The 14,762-nt window shown below is 43.8% G+C and overlaps 1 protein-coding gene across 1 annotated transcript in view; it reads left to right on the top strand.

Moving 5' to 3' along the window:
- Window positions 1–5,754, top strand: part of trabd2b (TraB domain containing 2B) — a 64,409-nt gene extending 58,655 nt beyond the window's left edge. The window contains exons 5-7 of the mRNA XM_010871815.3: window positions 1,999–2,095; window positions 4,374–4,613; window positions 4,843–5,754. Of these exons, the coding sequence (XP_010870117.1) occupies window positions 1,999–2,095; window positions 4,374–4,613; window positions 4,843–5,080 (575 nt within the window). The 3' untranslated portion in view covers window positions 5,081–5,754. The remainder of the gene's footprint in view (window positions 1–1,998; window positions 2,096–4,373; window positions 4,614–4,842) is intronic.
- Window positions 5,755–14,762: the final 9,008 nt, after the last annotated feature.

Here is a 14,762-nt window from a genome sequence, read left to right as displayed (position 1 = left end):
CGCCTGCCCTCTTTCACTGCTTCTTAGCACCGCTCTGTTTACAGTGGTCTAAGTCCACAGCCAGGTCAACAAATCAACAAACCAAGACAGGACACACACAGAGCAGGGCCCTCAGTAGTCTGTTTACTGTGGAGGAATCTCTCCTCCTGCTTTTACGGGGGAGGCGTCTGAATGTGTGTTTGCGGTTAGTTTGTTTGTTTTAATTGTGTGGGTGTTTTGGGTGTGGCTGAGGGATTGAGAAAAATGGGGGGGGGGGGATACAGGAATACAAGATATCAGAAAAGTGTTTTCTGTCTTTTCTAAATGGTGTCCAGGGCCAGAAACTGTTTGACCACATACAGCGAAAACACACATTGACTGGAGAGACAGGTCAGGGAGGCGAGAGCAGGGGCTTATCCCTTTTAGCAGGTGTGTGTTCCTGGCTGCAGTCCTGATCTCTGTGGCTGTCTGGTGGCTGGGAATGGAGTTGACCACACACACAGTCGAGTTAGCATTGCTTGCATGTGGGTACGCACACACATACACAATTATCATTCATCCCACACAGACACCCCAGACCAGACTAAATGACTTCCTGTGCCGGCCTGTGGTAGATGTACGCCTCTATAAGTCCTCTGTTAAGACAGTTTATTTATGACATTTATGACATTTTCGAACAGCAAGAAAATAAACCCAGCACATCATGCAGACAGTGTGACCTCACAGTTGGAATGTGCAGGGCGTTTTCCATTGACCATAAAAGGGCTTTGAATCTGAAATGAATGAAATATTTGCTTGACATAGACATGAGGGTCGTTGAAGCTGTCAGTGCCAGTTCAGGGAGAAGCCTTCAACTGTGGAGGCTATCTGAGAGGAGGGGAGAGGAGGGGAGAGGAGGGGATGGGAGAGGAGAGGAGAGGGGGGGGAGGAAGGGAGGGGAGAGGAGAGGAGAGGGGGGAGAGGAAGGGAGGGGAGAGGAGGGGAGAGGAGAGGGGGGAGAGGAGAGGAAAGGAGAGGAGGGGAAAGGAGAGGATGGGAGAGGGGGGAAAGGAGGGGAGAGGAGGGGAGAGGAGAGGAGAGGGGGGAGAGGAGAGGAAAGGAGAGTAGGGGAAAGGAGAGGATGGGAGAGGGGAGAAAGGAGGGGAGAGGAGAGGAGAGGAAAGGAGAGGAGGGGAGAGGAGAGGGGGGAAAGGAGAGGAGGAGAAAGGAGAGGATGGGAGAGGAGAGGAGAGGAGAGGAGGAGAAAGGAGAGGAGGGGAAAGGAGAGCACCGTGGCGTGGTAGAGTGCTGTAATCTGTCCGTCTGATCTGGCCGACACTTGGCGGTTGCCTCTCCTCACTCCCCTGCCAGCCCTCGCCCAGCCTTTGAACTTCTCCGCTTCCCCTCCCCTCAGGAATGATCTGAATAATCAGAATAATAAAATAGGGGGTCTGAAAAAGCCAGCGAGCAAGCAGCCTTGTAGATTGTCAGCGTGGGGGTTTATGGCGGAGGGCATTACGCCTTATTGCTGGGTTGACTGACACCTGAGATTACTCACTATAGGAAGGAATAGAAGAAGCTTTCATCAGTAGGAGTCTGAGCCTTGTCTGTTTGATGTCAGAGTGATGGAATCACACACACACACACACACACACACACACACTTACATGGTGGGGGTCATGGGATGGGGGCGGGAGCAGAGTGCCCTACAATAGGGTCATTACCCAGGAACAAGCACAGCGATAGATCAAGGCCCCAGGGTGCATAGGAACACTATCATCAGTCATCATGACCACTGAGAAAAGTGATCTGGACTACCGGGAAATTAACGTTTTGTGTGGCACTTTTCAAGCCAGTGTCATGGGTTCAATTCCCAAAGACGATCAGTATGAAAATGTATACACTCCCTGATGTGTCTCTCTGAGGAAGAGCTGCTAAATTATTTGAATGTAAATATAAGGATAATGTAAATGTTATGGGCCTGAAAAGGTCTTGGGCATATCTCAGATGTGAACTGACCACGAAAAACCTTCCTGTTAGGTCATTTCCTGGGAAACCACAGTGTGTTGGACATTCTGAGTCAGGAGGGCTACGAAGTGGTGCACACGTCATCACACTACCAGGAACCAATCACAGAGTGAGTACAGAAACATACACCGCCCACATAGAAGGGGCTACACCCCCCCCCCCCCCCGCTACACACACATACACATATTTACAGAGAAAACCACACACACATATTCACAGAGAAAACCAAACATGTGTATGGGTCTTCATATGAACACACAGTCACAGGTTACGCCATAACTTTACAATCCCACATAAACTCCATCCACTCCAGAGCAGAAACACATTACACATACTAATCGACCCCTGCAGATGTGCTAAATGTATCACACATGCTCCAGTGCATGTAGAACACAATTAAAGCCAAGGCGCGGCTATGCAAGACCCCCCCCCCACCACCACCAAGCTGTGAACATTGGTCTTGTCGTACTCGCCTTGCAGAAAGGCTTCAGCAATCAGCCAGGGAGAGGACTGTGGCATCTCCTGACAGAACCTACGGCCGTCTCCATGAACCCTCTCACCACCTAACAACCCCTCCTGGCACAGGCTCTCTCAACAGCAGGACTTGGGGGCAGAGCAGGCCCATTAAAATAGTGGCGCTAATGGTTACAACAGTCAGTTGAACCAGAGTTTGAAGGGATGAATGAGGAACAACAAGGAAAATCCCATAAAGCGGGGCTACATCCAGCCACTACTTCTACAAACTAATTTCCCCCGCTGCAAATTACAGCAGTAACCAAAACATGTCCCTGCCTCGCACAGACCGGGCCTCCGCAGAGCTGCAGGCCACAGAGGTTTAGCTTAAAGAGCTGACAGGAGGACTGACTGGCTGTGGTGGAAACATGCAATGTTTCCCCTGAAAACGCGTTGTGCGCTCTGATATGAGGTGACACTGTATGGCAGGAAGCTGGTTGGGTGGTTGGGAACAGTGTAAATCTCAGACTTGGGCCTGTATCCGGAGGCATCGTCTGTTCTCTGCTCTGTACAGACATGACAGATGAAACCAAAGCACTTTGAGTGGGTTCAGAGTGGACCACAGTGTAAACTGGCTAACACACACCTCATTACTGTGTGGTCTGGACCTGGGTCTTCATTAGGCTGTCAGACCTCCTACTTGTTAGCTGATGACTAAGAATTGCCACCGTTCATACCCATAGGAACTAGGAAGAAGTTGCACCTAGATGTTAAGGTCAATTTTGGGGTTTTCTGATCCTAAATCGGTGCTTGCAGCCAACTTCCTGTATATGAAGAGAAATGGTATAAATGACACGTTAGGAACTGACTCACTGTGGATTAGAAATGGGCTGGGCTCCAGTACTTTTGAAATGTATACTCACTTCCTCTCTGGCTCTCACATGAACGTGTTGATCAAAGCAGTGTAACAGAGGTCTTAATTTCACCTCTCTCATTGTGTTACATCGGTGAATACTTCCAAATAGTTAGTATGAAAAGGAAGACTTTTGAAGGTACCGTGTTGCCAGGTTGGTCATGGCAGATATCACTAAGGACCCTCAGGGAAGAGCCCTCCCCTCAGGCAGGTTTAGACACTTCAATCTTTACAAGCACAGAGGGCATCATGTCCCTGTTTGAAGGCCTCATGTCCTTTGGACCCTTTATATGAGGGTGAACGGTCTCCATTAGATCACAGTTTATAAGGAGAACCTTCTTAAAATGTGTTAGTCAGCACAGTGAGGTTCCAAGTGTTGGGGACATATCTTTGGTTGTTTTATCTGTGTATGCCAGCACTTTAAAATGATTGTATGACTAAGAGGTTAAAGTGGTGACTGTGCGCCTTCATTTTAGGGTATTTGCGTCCATCCTGAATTACTTGTGAATAAAGATGAATGACCAAGTTACAGGAGGCCTAAAAATCCTTGCCTAGCTGCCCAAACTCCCTGCATCAACCAAACGCTTCAACACAGCCATGGACTATATTTTGGAGTCAACCTTCAAGACCATTTCTAAATTGCTAGAAAGGTTCAGAAAGCAATGGATTATGCCAGAACCAAAAACAGATGCAGGTAACCAACATTTATCACAGTCATCATTGGCTTTGATGTGCTGATTGGTTTGAGATGACCCAGTCGATGAGGACTTTGTTTTCTATAACACCCCTCATTATGTCTCCTAAAAAACTGCAATTGAAGGTGTCTCAGGTTGTTTCAAACTTGTCCTCTTTAAAAGTACCAAACTCAGTCCTCTTGTGCGAAATAACACAGTTCTCAGTGTTTAGCGTAAACATCTCATTGCCATTCTGTAACCTTCTGTTTATGCTTCAAATGAATGAATATATGGACAGGTCCTTCCCATTAATGCCTTGATATTCACAGCAGTGTTCTGTCCCATAGAGAACCAACGGAGATCCCCAGCGATGGGGTGTCCTATGCAGGTACAGCTTCTGCTCCTGACTGGGCCACCAGCCCCTCAGACCTGGAAGGTGGCCTGGACCGTATGGAGGACGAGGAACTGCCACATATGCTGCTGCCTGACAGTCTGAGCCAACTGGAGGAGTTTGGGAAGCACACGCGGCCCCGAAAGGCCCAACGCCCACGCCTCTTCAGTGACCTGTGGGTCCGCATCGGACACGGGTGAGAGGAGTACACACACACACACACACACACACACACACACACACACAAAGTCTTTATTGAATCCATTTAATAGTAACAAAAGTAATGACAAGACTGCAATGTAAAAAAGAGCAGCAATCAGTGCTATCGCTCATCCTCAGGTCATGATGAACACTCACTCGGGTAATGTAAGAACGTTCCAGAATGTTCCCATTAACCTTACTGATCTTCCTGCCTCACCCTCCAGCACCACACCTCCTCAGCCGAATGTCAGGATAACCAATGGATATGTGACAGTGGAGCCCCCCCTCACCAACCAGGAGCAGCAGAGGAGGATGGACCTCTACCCAGCCTTGGAGCCCCCCAGCCAGGCACCGTCCTCTGCCCTGCCCACCTCCAATGCAACCCAGCTCACAACCGGCACCAGCCAGGTCCACACCTGCCTGCTGACGTTACTCATGTTGCACCTGCTTTTCACCTCCTGACCAAAGGGTGGCGCTCTCCACACAGACACGGACTGATACTGTCTTCATGCCAGTACCCAATCATGTGCCTCGAAGAACCCTGGAACATACAAAAATCGACCTGTGGAAATTAACCGCTGGGAAAATATGTAGTATTCCAACTGTCAGAACCTCATAGGATGTTGATGTGATGGTTGGGGACAAATGACAGACACACAAGGGAAGCCTGACACAAAGCTGTCTGTCTTCAGACCTTTATGGAGGGAGTTGCATCACTCCCCAAAAGTCCTTTAAACTCACACTGTGTGGAATAAGCTTCTCCCCATGACAAACCAGATGAGTGGTCTGTTAGAGAGCCAATGACAGATACTGCAGGGCTAAAAGGCATCCATGCTAAGTTGTTAGTTATAAAGACCAAGTCTTAAAACCTTGAAAAAGCAATATGATATAATATTGAGTGTAGCATAAGGTCTATAACTCTCATAAGAGACTTTGAGGTGTTAAGAAACACCTTAAATTAAAAGCTATTATTATTAATATGATATTAATGATGAGAATAGACATACTAATGACTATAACAGCTGTAACTCTGTAATAAAGTCTGATATCTTATAGACATAGGACAAGGAGCACACAGTGGATGTTTTTGTAAATTGTGCATTTTGTTCATAAAGAAATATTGTATATTTATTATTTCTCAGAGTATATTTTCTTGTATTTGATGATTACTGAAAAATAAACTTTTGGAAATTCAGTCAAGGTTCCTGAAGTGCATATTGCTCATGTATTTCCCTACTTGTCTGTATGAATGAAAGTATTCCATTTGAAGCGCAGTGCACTTTAAGTTAATGGCATGAAGAACATGATGACATTAAAATCTGCAAGTGAATAGACTGCCCTCTACTGGTTTCAATTGGCCTGCAGCAAGGCTGAGGTTAATTCATTATTTAGTTCAGAATTGCCCTGAATTCCAATTAAAGGCTTGAATGTGAATTACATTTGAATAGTTCACACCACACAGGAAGTCGAATTTTCTTCATAAAACAAAATAATGAAATGTTATTCATTTTACATTTGACATGTTATCAATACCATAGCATGACGTTTAAACAGCTCATTTTGAATACATTCTAAATACATTTGTAAACAGTCAGAGATGGCTGGAAATATTGTTAGATGTTCTGGATTGTTAATAACTCAGAATTCCTTGTTTATATATTTCAGAAAAAATACACTTCCCGGCATGCATTCTATCAAACTGCCGTTTAGAACATAACAATGCAGGCAGAGAAAGGCAACATTGCTCCTGGAGTGTCAAAGATACAGACCACACAAGACCAGCTGAGCCATCAGGTCTTTTCAGATATTGACTAAATGATGATCTGAGTGGCTGTGACACACCCTGCTATTGAACCCAATATGTAGAGGCCCCTGATTGCTACAGCAGTAGTACCTAGGACTACAGCTCAACTGCCCTGAACATGTTCTACTTGTACCACCAGGTGGCGACAACAGCCCTCATAATGCATCACTTGACAGAATCGAGCTGGAACATAAGGCTCCTGGATCAGGGACACCTCCGCTTCTCCAACCCCTCTCAGCAAGGTTCTTGTCAGCTTTGATGATGTCGAACTGTCGGCTATGTACAACATCCACCAGCATAGCATATAGCAAAACCACTTTTATTAGCAGATGTAACATAGAGATGGTGACAGTTCACTCAGATTTACATTTTAAGAATTTACCAGATGCTCTTATGCTTAGCTACAAACAGTAGCGAGTGCATGCATATCTTTTCTACTGGCCCCCTGTGAGAATTAACCCCATAAGCCTGGCGTTGCCAAGCACCATGTTCTTATCAAGTGAGCAACACGGAGGCAGTCTGTGTCCTTGTATTCCAATCCAAGGCAACACGGCAAAGTTTTTGTCATTGATTGCTTCAACTACTGTATATTCTGGTATTCTATTGATTCTTTTTCATGCATATTACACAGGTGGCCTATATATTCAAACTAAATTTGGCACATAAAATAATGTAGTTATATTTAAAATATTATATAGGCTTTGTCAGCAATTTATTTTACATATTTTTTCACAAAGATCTGAATACAATTCAAGCCTATTGTGGATGTTACGCTTTTCGTTGACTAAACTCAGCGACCCTCTCACAGGTTCCCTCTGGTACAAACGATAGAATCCAAAAACAATTAGACCTGCATTTAATAGAAAAATGCATCTACTAAATAAATAGAAACAGAGCATTGTTGAATGTGTTTGTCATTGTCAAATAAAATACATGACATAGTGGAGTACACATTGGCTTCAAAACAATATAAAAGTATATCAGATGTCATTATTATTTTATAATAGACTCTTGGTCAATTTAAATGGTTGATGTAAACCTGGGAGCTTAGATAGTTTTACCACAATTACATTATGCATGTATCGTATTCAGTTTTCTTTGAGATCACCAAAAGATGTAGCCTGATAGAAACAATCACTTTGAGATTAAAAGCCTGTTTCTTTGGAGACCTCTGTCAAAAATAGCAGCTAACATACCTGGATAAAATAAACAGAAAAAGCAACACATCAAACAGTTTTAAATTAGCTGAAGACGGAAGATTAAAAAGTCTAATCAAAATACCAACTCAAATTGGTTGGAGAGAGAGTGATAGGTAGAGGGGGGTGGGGACGGATAGAAAAAGAGAGACAGAGAGAAAAAGAGACCGCTAATGGATGAGATTAGAAAAACACAACTCACTCAATAAAGTACAATTTTGAATAGTAATAATATAACTCAAGTAAAATGGAGTGGATGTGTCTAGTGACAGCCTCTTCTCAATGTGCACAGCCATTCCTTTAAGTTCTGGTGGTTGATTCCTAACCAAATCCTCTTCAGCTAATTGAGATGCTCAAATGCCACTCATCCCATTAATATTAATTGGATAAATATGATGATAACTGTCTAAACTTTGTTCCAATTTCAACTTTGCTCCTGTCTTCCTCCAGGCAGAGGTTTTGGAATGACGGATGGAGAAGAACAAGTTTTAAAAAATAAACATCTATTTCGCCCCTTAAGCCAAGACAGGACAATGTTTGCCTTCGCTAAAATACCATTTTCCCTGGGCTTTGGGTGTTGTTTGAGAGAGAGGGGGTCCTGACAGGTTCACGGAGACCTGACCCTCACACTGCCAGGGAGGAAGACCAGCCTGCATAGAAATAAAAGATTACAGTGGAAAATCAATTTCTGGGTAAACTCATTAAAAATGCTTCTTCTACTTAAATGATTCCCCTTCTTTTTAAGTACCCCCCCTCCCCCCGGTCTCCCCCCTCCCCCCCGGTCTCCCCCCTCCGTGCTTCCGTCCCCTGTTGCTGTCCCCAGCAGTAATTACTTGCACAAGTCGTTTTTTGCCCTTTGATTTGCACCGTTTCACAAATGAAGGTTAAGTTTGTTTAACCGCAGCGGATTTGCCAGTCATGTTAAAGCATATAATGTGGCAGGTCCTTTTGCCTCACCCCCCCCCCCCTCTCCAAGCGACTCCTGTGGGGGGGACGGGGGGGACGGGGGGGGACGGGGGGGGACGGGACTCCAAGGTTAAGGCTCACTGTTGCCTGGGGCTGAGGTGGGCCACAGTGGATCAGGCGCCAGACTGACTTGATTTGGCCGGAGGGGGGGGGTGAGGAAGTTGTTAAAAATCACCTTTGGTAAAAGGATTGAAAATAAAACCAAAGAGGGTGCTGCCGTGTTGGCCAGGATCTCTTTGAAAGCAGAAGGGTGTAGGAGATAAGACGGCCGTTGTTGTCCGATCCAAGGTCTTCCACCGAGGACTTCGGAAATCAATAGCATGTTGCTTCAATTAGCGTTGTGTTTGGGAGTCATTTTGGATTGAAGAGAAGGATAAATCGCAAAAGCACACATCAATTACTCTATGTTCACCTTTCAATTTGTATCCTTATGTTGTGTAAACCTGCACACAGCAGCAGTCACCAAGGCCAGGGTAAATATCGACGCCCCAGACATCAGGGGATGCTAAGAGCATTTGAAATTGATAGGTTTTGATCCTAGAACTACGGCACAATCATTACAGCAACATACTCAAAACACTACGACAGTTGATATGTCTTCAACAAAACCCTTTTATCCTAAGGTAGTATGGCCTTCATAACTGATACATGGCGTATGCTGCATCTATTTAAGTCCATTGCATTGTAGAGGTAGAGTAAGGGAAAGAGCTGTATCAATTCAGGTGACTCGTGTCTATCAACTCTACTACGCAGAGGTTAGTGAATGTTACACCAAACCAAACGACTCATCTTCTCTGTCTAGCCATCGGCAATAAAGCTTTGGAAAACAAAGTAGACTTGTCCTTGGATAGATAGCTGCCCTCTAACAGATAATCCTTTTGATAAAGGATATTGTGGTCCACTGCAGGTAGGGAAAGCTATTGCTAGTCAACAACATACAACAGTTGCTTGAAACCATGAATCATGTCTAAACAAAACATTACAACGTGTTGTGAGATGGTTTGTCACCCTGAAAGTAGGGCCAAGAGAAACTATAATCCATTACTCAGTTTTCTTTAAACAGTTATTATAAATTACTTCAGCCAGTGGGTGAATAAATTATTAAAGTAATGACTGGTATAATTTTTTCCTGTTGAAATAACTTTTTTTTAAGGTGCACTCTGGTCACATGATCATCCCTCTGAAATTTGTTTCCCGCTGCAAAGTCCCAGCTAACAAATCACTGGTTTAAAAGACAAAATAACACTGACATCTGATCACACCCTATAAAAAATAGAGGGCAGTGCAACTCCCCCTTCAAACGATCAGCTGCACATCCTCCTTTGATTGGGATTAGTAGTGAGAGAAAGAGAAAGGTTTTAGACAAGATGAGAGTACTTTAAACTGATACGCCCGATATGGGGACCAAACTATTTTACACACACTCCCTCAATGTCTTTTTAGCTAGCAATAGCCAAAGCTAGCTGAAGTTTTGTCTGCCCATACAAAACGGCTTATAGTTTCTTATAGTTTCGTTCCAAAGTTTTTTTTTCAGGGTGATTAATCATCGTAAGTCAAGCTGACTTTGCTGCCATTGCTTTTTCCTTTTCCCTTGTTTACATGATACATCTGACTCAATTCAATATTAAAGTGGTGGTTGGCCCAATAATGTATATGTATCCACTGAGATGACTGTCTTGCAGCACAGGCTGAGTGTGTGTTTGAGTGGAGTGAGCGAGGAAAGGAGAGTGTGTGTGCTAGATAGTGAGAGGGAGAAGGTGAGAGTGTTGTGTTTCACAGGTTTTTGGGATGATGCACTGCTTTATTATTCAGCACAAGGGCCACTTCAGCGGCCGAATGGCTTCCCTTTGATATCGACAGCAGCTTGAGGGAGAGAGTGCACTCAAACACAGGCGTGGGCAAATGTATTCTTAAAAAAAATGGTTGTGTACTTCTCAGGAAGCACGGGTCGCACATGCAGGGAGCCAAGTGCTTTGATGGTCCAACTGTGACACTCCACACGGTAATGAACCATGGTAATTACACACACATGAAAGCCATGCAGAGACCAGCGGGGAAAAGGGATAAAAACAAATATGACTTCACCCAAAGATACCCTCTGTGACTAATTCTCTTTTTCGTAAACATATATTTTATTCTATTAGGGAACCACAATGTAGCGTGAACCATCATTTGACCCCACAGCGGTTCAGGATAAGAGGTTCACTGATTAAGAACATCATTGTTCGCCCTCATCAGTAAGAACGCAGAATGAACAGCACCCCCCCCACCCCTCGCTCTTCAGTGCGATGCTGCTGTTTCCTGTCCCTGTCTCTGACAACACCACGGTCCACTGGAAAAATGACCAACAGATTATGTGGCATTGTTCAAGGTAGTCCCCCGGGTGGCGAACCGGGGACATTTGGACTGAGCACCCTGGGATCCTCATGCAGAACCTTTCTGAGATTATTAGATAGATGGACATCACATGCCTCTCAATAGAGTCATATAAACTTACATGGAGACGGTTGGCCAACGAGCATGCAACAGCGGGAAGGTAAAGAGACGACAGCGAGCATGAGGAGATCAAGACTGAAAGAGAATTCAGGAGCATTGGTGCATGAGGCAGCCTGTTTCACCATCAGTGTTTCCTCAGGTCGGACTGTCAGAGCCAAACCCCTAGGCTGTCTCACACAGACACATGCACACACACACAATCACACACACACACACACACACACACACACACACACACACACACACACACACACACACACACACACACACACACACACAAACATCTTAGCCTTCCTGCCCTGTTGCCTCCAGGGACAGAGCTGGAGGTCAGAGAGAAGGTAGAGGTCAAATAGGCCTGGATCTGTCCTGCTCAAACACTGCTAATGGGACACAATGTGTGTGGGTGTGTGTGTGGTTAACTGGGGCTAAATGCTCTGGGAACAAACACACAGAGATGTCCTGTGCTGATGCGCAAAAGCACACACACACACACACACACACACACGTACGCATGCAGACACAAACCACCAGGTGGGAGCACAAGGGGAGAATATTAAATGTGCATCCAAGGACATCAAATATTTCCCTTTCTGTGACTAGTATTGGCTAAGAGCCTCCCAGAAACCTTTCAGATGGAGAACTAAACCATGTCGTTACAAGGAAACGGTAAACATGTCATCCCCCACCAATAATACAGCAACCACGTCCATCTGAATTCATATTGGTCAAAAGGCATCATGTTGTGAGAGGTAATGGTCTTGAAAAAAAGCACGTTGACCAACCTTTGTCTGAAGAGGCGTCTCAAGTTTAGACCGGTTATTCAGTGCCAGAGGAGAAGGTCTGTCTCAGACCAACAAAAATCTGTTTTAGAAATGTACGAAAAAGTCAGTAATGTTAAATATTATCTAGGGATACCATTTCACTACTCTGGAGTCCAGAACTAGGAGGGTCTTACCTCCTACATATCAGCAGGGGCTTGGGTCATCGTTCACTGGATCAGACTGTTTCCTTCTCAAGAATATTGTAAGATATTCACCAGAAGGTCAAATATTTTTTTTTAAGGCAGTGCTATTTAAACCAACAAAGAAAAAGTATCCCTAAAATCTTGTAGCCTATTGATATTCTGAGAAAGACACAGACCACAAGGTTGCAAAACCAGTGCTGATGACTGGTCAAGAAGTGCATGTTTTTTGTTCTGAATAAACACATGAACAAGATTTTGACTGCTTGCCCCTTATAGATGTACAACCCAATATCCAAACAAGTTGGGACGCTGTGTAAAATGTAAAGAAAAACAGTATGCAATGACGGGCAAATTATGTAAACCCTATATTCAATAGAAAATAGTACAAAGACTACAGATCAAATGTTGAAACTGAGAAATGTTATAGTTTCTTGAAAAATGTATGTCCACTTTGAATTTGATGCCAGCATCACATTTAAAAAAAGCTATGACAGGGGCAAAAAAAGACTAGAAAAGTTGAGTAATGATAAAAAATAAAACTTAGATTGATTGCCAACAGGTCAGTAACATGATTGGGTATAAAAACAACATCCCAGAGAGGATGAGTCGTTCAGAAGTAAAGATGGGGAGGGGTTCACCACTCTATGAAAGACTGCGCGGGCAAATAGAGGAACAATATAAAAATAACGTTTCTCAACGTAAAATTGCTAAGAGTTTGGGGATCTCATCATCTACATAATACATAATATAATTAAAAGAATCAGAGAATCTGGAGAAATCTCTGTATGCAAATGACAATTCCAAAAACCAATATTGGATGGTCGTGATATTTGGGCCCTCAGGCAGCACTGCATTAAAAACAAACACAGTTCTGTAGTGGACATCACTGCATGGGCTCAGAAATACTTCTGACAACCACTGTCTGTGAACCCAGTACATCGCTGCATCCACAAATGCAAGTTAAAACTCTATCATACAATGAAGAAACCATACATAAAAAATATCCAGAACCACTTCCATTTTCTCTGGACCAGAGCTCAATTAAGAAGAGGAACAGTGGAAAACTGTCCTGTGGTCTAAAAATGTGAAATTCTTTCTGGGATTTCTGGGATGGACACCGTGTACTCCACGTTTAAGAGGAGGGACTATCCAGCTTCTTATCAACACACAGTTCAAAAGCCAGCATCCATGATGGTACGGGAGGGCATTAGTGTACATGGCATGGCAATAGAAAACTTTTGACACATTATGAAACGAAAAATACGACAAAAGAGATGCTGAACTGTTGAGCAACTAAAATCCTATATCAAGTAAAAATGGGAAAACATTTCACAACTAAAGCAATTGGTCTCCTCAGTTCGCTAACACAGAGTATTGTTAAAAGAGGTGATGCAACACAGTGGTGCCCCTGTCTTAACTTTTTTTAAACCTGTTGCTGGCATCAAGTAAAAAATTGGCATGTATTTTTCCAAAAACAATAACATTTCTCAGTTTCAACATTTGATATATTGTCTTCATACAATTTTCAATTAAATATTGGGATTAAATTATTTGCCCATCATTTAATTCTGTTTTTATTAGCATTTTAGGCAACATCCCAACTTTTTTGGAAACAGGATTATAAGTAGCCTATTTAATTGTGTATTATATTATAGATTCCTTTAATTCAACATCACACTTGTAATGATGTCTTATGTCAATTTTATCTCATTTCATACTTTGAGTGTTAGATCAAGCAGATCTTACATTTTTATAGCACTATTTTGCTTGTCTTTTTTTTATAGCAATTTTTTGATGGTCTTTTTTGAATAATTCATGAGGAATATGGAAGTCTGTATGTCCACTTATAGTACTCATGTACGGATGAAGACTGATCTATACTCCCCTCCCTGAGTGGGTGGTGGGAGACCATAAGAAGGGAAGTTAAAGAAAGACCTGCCATCTTTGTTATATTGACTGGAGCTGGGAATCAACTATGGGCACCAGTGGTCCTTAACAAATGTATTTATAAAGCCCTTTTTACATCAGTAGTTGTCACAAAGTGCTTTTACAAAACACCCAGCCTTATGACGACATTGTATGCAAATAGAAAGGCAGACAGACTCAGAGGTATAGACAGACAGATGACATGGCAGACAGATAGGCAGACAGACAGAGCAACACAGAAGTCCAGCCAGACAGATTACATGGCAGACAGACAGACCCAGAGGTCCAGACAGACAGACCCAGAGGTCCAGACAGACAGACCCAGAGGTCCAGACAGACAGATGGGGCCAAGGCCCAGCTCGCAGTGTCCTCTCTGTCCAACTGCAGTGATAGGAGTTTTATTCCAGTTGTGAGCCTCTTTTATCACCCTTATCCGGGTGTATCCAGGTAACTCCAAGGCCGACAGGCTCTTAAAACAGGACGGTCAAGGTAACAGGTAATTGCAAAGGAGTCTCGTAAAATGGCCTGTTTGCCCAGAGCTGAACGAACACGGCCACCTCTTTCATATGTCAACCTGGGAAAAACAGAACAGGCCAAATTCTGCTGTCTGTCTCCTGTGTTCAGGTAACATATCCCTGTAGTACTCTGTGTTAGGATACGGTACCCCTGTAGTATTCTGTATTCATACTGTACCCTTGTATTCTGTATTGATACTGTACCCCTGTAGTATGCTGTGTTAGCAGTGGCATCGTTAGCCCCGGGTGTCCGGGGCTATAGCCCCGGGTCTTTTAT

Source organism: Esox lucius, chromosome 8, assembly GCF_011004845.1.
Source record: "Esox lucius isolate fEsoLuc1 chromosome 8, fEsoLuc1.pri, whole genome shotgun sequence".
Lineage (NCBI taxonomy): Eukaryota > Metazoa > Chordata > Actinopteri > Esociformes > Esocidae > Esox > Esox lucius.
The sequence above is the reverse complement of the archived record's forward strand: the minus strand, read 5'-3'. Positions and strand labels throughout refer to the sequence as shown.